The sequence below is a fragment of the Chelon labrosus genome (genome assembly GCF_963514085.1).
Source record: "Chelon labrosus genome assembly, chromosome: 5".
In the NCBI taxonomy this organism is placed as follows: domain Eukaryota; kingdom Metazoa; phylum Chordata; class Actinopteri; order Mugiliformes; family Mugilidae; genus Chelon; species Chelon labrosus.
Window position 1 is genome coordinate 27025267 of NC_140341.1, and position 8191 is coordinate 27033457.

At 43.6% G+C, this 8191-nt stretch overlaps 1 protein-coding gene across 1 annotated transcript; it reads right to left on the bottom strand.

Annotated features, from left to right (window-relative positions):
- Positions 1-4094: 4094 nt before the first annotated feature.
- On the bottom strand, positions 4095-7688 carry LOC311488357 (U3 small nucleolar RNA-associated protein 14 homolog C). Its single transcript, XM_084545000.1, has one exon. The coding sequence runs from the start codon at positions 7642-7644 to the stop codon at positions 5284-5286; it is 2361 nt and encodes a 786-aa protein (XP_084401126.1). The 5' UTR covers positions 7645-7688; the 3' UTR covers positions 4095-5283.
- Between the last annotated feature and the right edge of the window lie 503 nt (positions 7689-8191).

An 8191-nucleotide genomic window follows, 5' to 3' on the forward strand; every position in this document is an offset into this window, starting at 1 on the left:
TTGGATCATTGACGTCACAAGCAAGCCAATGATGGAATGACAACAAGGATGGCTCCCGAGGCAGATAGTCTTGCCTCAACACAATGGCAGATGGATGCAGATCATTGGAGTTAACAAACACAGCAGCACCACCAGAAGTTAAAGTGTGTAACATCCATTCATTTTTGGTTTGGATCTTTTCATGGAATTTATTCAGAATAAATTAAAATATTCATTCATTCACTCATTTTCTGTAACCACTTGTCTTCTGGAGGGTCGCAGGGGGCCTGAAGCCTGTCCTAGCTGTCACTGGGCGAGATGCAAATAAAAATATGGCTATGCTTAAATTTCCCAAAAATTAAAAACAAATTTAAATCAGAAACAGAACAAAGAGCTTTCATAGCTAGAAAGAGTGTTCTGAGAAACTCACTATCCTCACATTTAGGCTGTTACAGTGGTTGATTTGTAAGTGTGTGTTTTTTTGTAGAACTTTGTAGATTCACTGCATATTACTGACAGTCACTGTCAGGAGACTCACTTAACCCCAATAATTAAGAGTGTTAAAGGAGACCTGGTAGGTAAGAGGAGGGTATGAGGGATTTCAGTTATATGTCAAGGGCTAGTTAATCCTCTCGACGGATATTGGCCTTTCCATTATCAATACACTGTGGGCCCCTGTGAATGAGTGTGTGCACAGGGAGGGTTGTGAGTGTAGATGGTGATCTGTACAAGGGTGGGTTGGGCCCTCAATTTAAATGTCATCCTCACTGGACCGTTGTAGGTCCTGCTTACAAAATCATAGATCATGTGCCCTCTCTGTTGTCTATAATTAACCTATAAACCCATCCATCTCTGCTGAATGTGCCAATCCCCAAGAGGACATAACGATGAGGGGGACACTGCTTGCCATACCATGTCAAACCTCGGCCTCCAAAAGGGTTTAGGAGCACCAACAAAAGATGGCTGCTGCTCTTGTGTTCTAGTAAATAGGTCCTCTGACTGGTAGCCTCCCTCTCTGATTTTCTGGGAAATGTCAAGTAAAAGTGTATTTCATTCCAGTTCTGCACATTAGAGCAACATACACATACACGAGCATGGAGTGTTTGACATCCCTCCTTTGTACCTCTGTGTCTGTTAGACATGCTTCCGCATCTGCAATAATCACTGCTCTGGCTTGTCTCTCCCGTAGCCAGGTTTGGACAGACAAACTGGGCTAAACATCAAAAAATGTAATGAGCAGCAGAACACAGATACCTCCCCTGTGCAGTCGTCCCGACATTTACCACAACAATGAAAGATCCAGCAAGCAAATTGTAGAAACAGTGGGTGTCGGGTAAGTACCCCCACATGACAATAAAAAGTCAAATGATCCCTCATGGCAAGAGCTGACACCTGTGCACCTGTAATGACATTTTGAGGAGCAAACGTGTGCACAAACCCGCACACAGAATCGTGCAAGGAGGAAATGAGACATAGGATGGGAGCAATTTGCCTCCGTCTGTTGCAGCAGCCAGATAACAACGGCATCTCTAATCTCTAGTCAGTGGAAACAGAGAGGACTTGCCTCATTGTCTGACCAAATTCTTGGAACCATGAGGAGGAAATTCAAGTGCTCTATTGCTGGCAGCACCATTGAAGCTATGCCAGTATGTGTGTTGCGCATTCAAAGATAATGACAAAACAGGCTATATCCCCTGTGAGCAAGCCTGCGGAACAATGATTACACATTGGCCAGAGAGTGTCCTTAGCCTCCCAAGGGACTCTGATTCTAATGCTAATCAGTGCTGCTGCCCATTTAAATATATCTGTACTTGCTATATCCCAGTTCAGCTGTAATTATTTAATGAGGCCCTGTTTATTTTGATATGTAAGCCCACAGGAATTTGCAGTGACTTTTGACAGGCTTAACCAACAGCACCACCTACTGGCTTCAGACTAGTACCCTGGTGATATGAGGTTGTTTTTTATTCTAGGGCACTTTTGAAGCAATTACCTGCCACCCATCCTAAACGGCGATGTACGAGCTTGATTGCGGGGCCTAGTCTGTGTTATTCAATTTGCTATTTGAGGTGGAGAGACTGTTGAAGTTGTCTCATCTCCATCTTGTTAGTTAGATCACACTGGCACAACCTAATCCGGCCTCAAGGGATTCATCCCCCGGTTCAGGTTTTACCATTCTCACTCTGCCTGCTCCATCAAACACCCCCAGCCCCCTCCGCTATCCTTTTGGAATGTACTTTATTTTCATTCTGAGGAGAGAAACAAGAAGGAGAGCCAAGGCACAGTGATGCTCAGCTGCACACTCAATGTAGGTTAATGGAAGGGAGGAGAGGCTGAGCTGAGGCCCGCTCTGATTGGCTGGCTGGTGATGTGCAGTTTCTCCACAGCACAACCTGCCACTGTTAATCAGGGCCCATCTCTTAACAGCTAGCGAGGGATATTGGAGAGGTGAGCCCATTGCTATTCAGGATGAAACAGATGATAAATCATTTGTACATAATTAGTGCTCAGCAAGGTTACAACTGACACGTGTTTTCATCTTAATTAGGAAGGAAATTTGTTCCATTAATTTAATTTGGTGCACATGAGTAGTTCTTCCCCTAACTAAGTTAATCTTACACCTGTCAGGGCGGGAATGGAGTTGGGCCTTGGATTACAGGAGGAAATAAGATTGAGTCTCTATCAGGTTGTTTCAGCGACCTCCAAAGCAACCGGCAAACAAAACTGGAGCTTTCAACATCTACTGCTGCGCGTAGGAGAACGCTGATGTTTAAACAGGCGTGTTGTTTACTCTGCATGATGAGAATTATTAAAGATAACCTTTGTTTTCATGTCACATCACATCAGCAAAGTGCACCGCAGTTCTTTGCAGCCGACGACTCTGATGACGGCATAAATGCTTTGTCATCACACAACAAATATCTAAGCAGATGTCACAAATGGGCATTACGGAGAAAAACATGTTCCATCATCGGCGCTGTTGGCCATTCTCAAGCCTCTCTTCTCTGATTTACAGCCACAGAACCCTTCATATGTTTGAGTGAGAATCGCTGTCTGATCTAGTTACAGTCCAGCGGGCAGGAGTAAGTCCAAGGACTAGGTCTCTTTTCATTGTTGAAAGCTGTATGAAGCTGTAGTAATTGCCAAAGTGGTGGTTCAATAGAGAGGAAGTTGGAAAATGACAGATTTAGTAACTGTAAGGTTTCTAATGGAACTCTCTACTGCCTCTTGGGCACTCAAGCTGACAGCCATTACCTGAACTGATGCATAGTCCATTACAGCATCCCCCACTTTAATAGAATGTCTATCATGTGAAATAGAGAGACGTCAGGTGCCAAAGTATGCACTCTCACCCATGTGTGAAGGTTTAACCTACCTGTAATGGCTTTTCTTTTAGACACTGCCGCATGGCCTTACAAATTTCTGGAGCATCAGCTGTGAAAGGAAGAGGACGGAAGGCAGGCAGGCACAAATGTGTAAAATGCCGCTGAGAGATGCTTTTACAGTGTGGCTAACAGTGCAGTGCGAAGATGTTATCTGTAAAGCGGCGGTCTCAAAAATCCCCACAACAGTGTGTGTATAGTTGCAAAAACATTAATTCATTGTAATTCAGCTTGACAGCTCTAGTGCTTTAACATGATTACCTGCTTAAACGTGATGAGGTGCTGTTTGTCTGAACAGTTCTTGTCGACACATAATGGAATACAAAAAGTACTGTACCAAAGTACAATGCTAGGGTATTTGCAATTTTAGTTAGCATTTTCTGCAGTAAGCTTTTAAAAAACTTGCATAAATATTTATACAGTATTACTGTTTTAATGATATCTCTACAATGCTTGTTAATGCACGAGCTATAATACAGTAATTTATATAATATATAATGATAGAGATCAATATCCACTTAACATCACGTGCCATAGCTGTGTTGTACACAAATACACCCATATATTGCACTGTTAAGAATTCTTTTAGTGCTGCATCTTCCAACTCCACAACTTTTAGTCTACATTTTCTGTAGTTCTATAATTTGATCAATGTTTTATATCTAAAACATTAAATCGGATGTTAACATAAAATGTGATCGCTGAAATGTTAAACTACCCTGCAGTATTTAGAGCAGTTTAAATGAGCTCACCTTACTACACAAACTACAATAATGAAATGCTTCTCATGATTATGCATCAGTCACGATACTGACGGGTTGTTGACTATGCTACAAACAAGGCAAATTTGCATTACACAACAGTTTTCCTGCTCTTAACAGAAGATAATAGTATTCTTGATAAAGCTGTGAAAATCTGGCTTGTAAGGAAATGGGAGGATTTTCATTACTTCATTATTTATTTCAGTTAAGAAAACAACATAACACAATAAAATGAGTTCCTGAAGGAGGCTGCTAGAAGGTAAAGAACTTAAACTCACATTCATAATGTATAATTTTTGGCTTTTTCTATGTCACTGGTGTTTATGAATCATTGTAATTAAGCAGCTAATAAATGACAGCAAGCAGTCTTACCTATGTCAGGTTGTGATTTTTATAGAATATTAGGCTGGAAAACTACCTATTCATGAAAACCAAACATACAGAAAGGTTGTAATTTCAGTTGGAATAATAGAATCCACAAAATACAGTACAAAGAGTTGGATAAAAAGCAGAGAACTGCAACCATTACAACCAGAACTATGTGGGTGTAGACAATCATACTGTATTTGAATTTCAAAATGTCCATATGAGGAACAATGGAAAAAGTAGCAGGCCAAAAATGCTTGTTACAACACAACTACACTTGCTGTGTGTTAAACTGCTCTGATTTTAGCTGTGTACACATAGCATATATTTGCAAATTTCCCAAAATGACCAGAAAACTCGATCTCAGTCTAGACAGCCAAGAATCCAATCTCTTCTGAAAACAATCTAAAAAAAAAACCCAAAGGGGGCGATTCATTATTCATCTGACAAGCTTGAAACTATACCTTTAACTGCAAATAAGAATATTATTTCAAATATTACTACTTCGTTAAATTTACATATCTGACAGATTTTAATAAAAACATTTAAAAAGAAGAGATCAAGGAAAAAGGCTGAGTGTTACAAGTGGACAACACAATTGTTTTCTCTCTGCAAATATTCTCACACGCATCAATATACAGATCATCAAAGCGTTTAAAAGGTTTTTTCATATTTACCTTAAAATTGTAAGGATAGTTTTGAATGTTTACAGAGAAGCCTATTATAAAAACCAACAAAATGCTTCAACAGTGTTTATTTTTAATTATTTCAAATAATTCCAGTGACAGATGTTGCTAATGTTTTCTTTTCACAGAGTCCACACGGCTGTTACTCCTAGCAGACAGCTGCTTCTTGTTATTCTCCAGCACCTCCTCAGCCATGGGCTCAATGATGGCACCCAGCTTTGTGACCACTTTGGGCTTGGTGATCTTTCTAACAGTTTGCTCAGTGTTCCAGGTGCGGCCCAGCGGAGAGCGCAGGGTGCTCTCGAACTGTGTGTGGTTCTCAAAGGGGAAGGGCAGCAAGTTCACCTGGTGGAGGCTGATGGCGCTGTTCCTCTTCTCTGAGATGATGACGCTGGGCAAACGCTCATCTTTCCTCGGTGGTGGCGGCGCAACCTTGACCCTGAACCTCTTGCGTTTGGAGCGTGATGGCTTGAGGCCAATTCCTCCCCATTCCCCCCACCCGGGCAGCGTCAGGTTCACCGCTTTAGGCTTCCCTGCATCCTCCTGCTTCTTCTTGTCTTTAAGGAAGTCTGAGATGACGTCATCTCCGGCAAACGCCTCTTTAATGAGACCCCTCTGGTCCAGCTTTTCTTCCACGTCTTCAGAGTCCTCTGTGATCACGGTGAGCGGGACTTTGATTTCTTTCGTGTCTTTGGTGAGAACTTGTTTCAGCTCAATCCCAGCCTTCCTTTTTCTTTTTCTGCCTGCCTTTTGCACAGCTGGTGAGACGTTTTCTGTGGCAGTGGACTGCTGGGACTCAGTGGGTGCTTTATCACTGGCTGAGGCCTCGTGACTGAGGAGCTCGATGTCCTCCAGAGTCCTAACTCTCGTGAGCCCTTCTTCCAGCTGAGCTGAAGTGTCTGCGCGGTTGGCATCAGCAGCTGCTTCAGCCTCTACACGACCTTCTGCGATTCCCTTTAAAAGGCTTGTGATCTCTTTGTCAGAAGCACCTGCATCATCAGTCGCAGTTCTGGGTTCCTTGACTATACCCTCCTCCTCCTCATCGTCATCATCATCCACACACATGACTGTTACAGTGTTAGTCTCCTGGGCACGACGCAGTTTCCTCCTGCTGTCAAACTCTCTGAGGAGGCTTTCCTCTTCTGTTTCCTCCACCTCCTCCTCCTCCTCCTCTTCTTCAGCAGCAGCAGTTGTATTTTCTATTGTCCTAAGCCCTTCTGTTGTCAGATCCACAGTGTCACTCATCTCTTCTGAGAGCTTCCCTCTCATCCAAGGATTTGAAGAATCCAGGCCTCGCTCTGCATCATTCACAAAATCAGGCAACACCTCCGGGTCGTCTGCTACCTCCTCCTCTTCAGCTTTCTCTTCTTCATCATTCAGTGAGGTCACCAGCTTCTGTGTCAAGTCTTTGTTTAACTCCAGCTGCTTTTGCATATCGTCGCGAGCCCCCTTGTCATACTTGGCCATGATGGCCTTAGATTTGGCCCACTTGCCACTGTTCTGGTGCTTCAGCGACATCCTCTCCTGCATCCTGGACAGCTCCATCCTGTTCAGCTCCTCCAAGGCAGCGGCCGGGTCCGTCTTCACCATCTCTTCAAACTGCTTCACAAAGTCTTTCCGTTTGGCTTTGTTCTGCACTTTGTGGTATTTCTTGCTCTTGATCTTCCTCTCTCGCCGGGCCTTGGCCTCATAGTAGGACTGCAGAGCCCTGGCCTTCTGCAGCTCTGCACGGCGAATCTTGGCTTCCCCCAAGCTCATCGCCCTCAAGGAGGCCTCCTCGGCAGGGGTCAGAACGGGGTCGTTGATCGGTTGCTTGTTGGCGGACAGGAGGGCGAAGATTTCCTGCTCCAGTGGGGTTTGCGCCTTCCAGCCCCTCACAACACTCTCAATGGGTTTAGGTCCCGAAGTCTCCTGATTGAGGGGGAAGACCAGCTGTTCAGCCCTCTGGTTCTGTACGATGGTGTTTTTCCAACGGCTCACCTCCGTTGCTGCCTTGTTAAAAGCCACATCTCTCTGGATCCTCTCGCTCTCCTGCTTGCTAAGAGGGCACTCTATGGTCTTTTTGGTTCGCTGCAAGTTTTGAAGCTGCTTCTTAGTCTTGGCCGGGACAGTGGGGGTCTTCTCCACGCTCCCGATCAGGTCCGACAGGTCGATTTTTTCGCCCTCGCCCTCCGCGTTAACCGTAAACTCTGACATCTGCACGGCCGCCTCGGACCTCTCTCCTTGCGTTTTCTTCCTCTTACCCCCCAGGGCGCTGATAGCATCCAACAGCTTTTGGCGTTTTCGTTCATTCTCAGCGTCCTCCTCGTCCTCCTCGCTGTTGTCGTCTTCTTCTGCAACATTTAAAGCACTTTCCTCTTCGTCGTCATCGTAAACCACATCTGCCGCCACCCCGGCGCTCTTATCCATGGCTTCGGAGCTCCTTTTTAAAAGCTTTTTACTGCTTTTCTTCTTAGAAACTTTAGCCATGCTTGCGTAAATACAACAGCTCCGCAGCCGACTGTACAGGATTGACACGTGTGCCGTAAACAGAGACGTTGTCGCAAAACCGCCGCAACTGTCTCATACGTCTTTATCATGCGGCGGCGGCGGCTTAACGTGATGCATGCTGGGTATTTGTTTTTTAGCACATTTTTGCAATGATACTTTTTTTTTTGTAGCTTTATTGATATAGGAACAGACATTCTTAGCTAGTTAAAGGAAAAAATGTGAATAAAAAAAAAACGGATAACAAGCAGATAACATGGTTATAGCAATTATGGCAGAATAGAAAACAAAAAAGGATGCGTGTGTGTGATATTTTTTTTAACCTTATTTATAATAAAAAATCTGGCTTTTACTGAAAGGTGAGAAAAATATAAAGCACAGTGCAACCAGGCTGAGCATGACATAAATCAACATCGAAACATTTAAGAAAAGTCACATGTATGAACAAAACAAACAAAAAAAAAAAGAAAAGAAAAGAAAAAAAGAAAATTTAAAATACAGAAGGAAAAAAAATAGCTAAGTTCAGTCA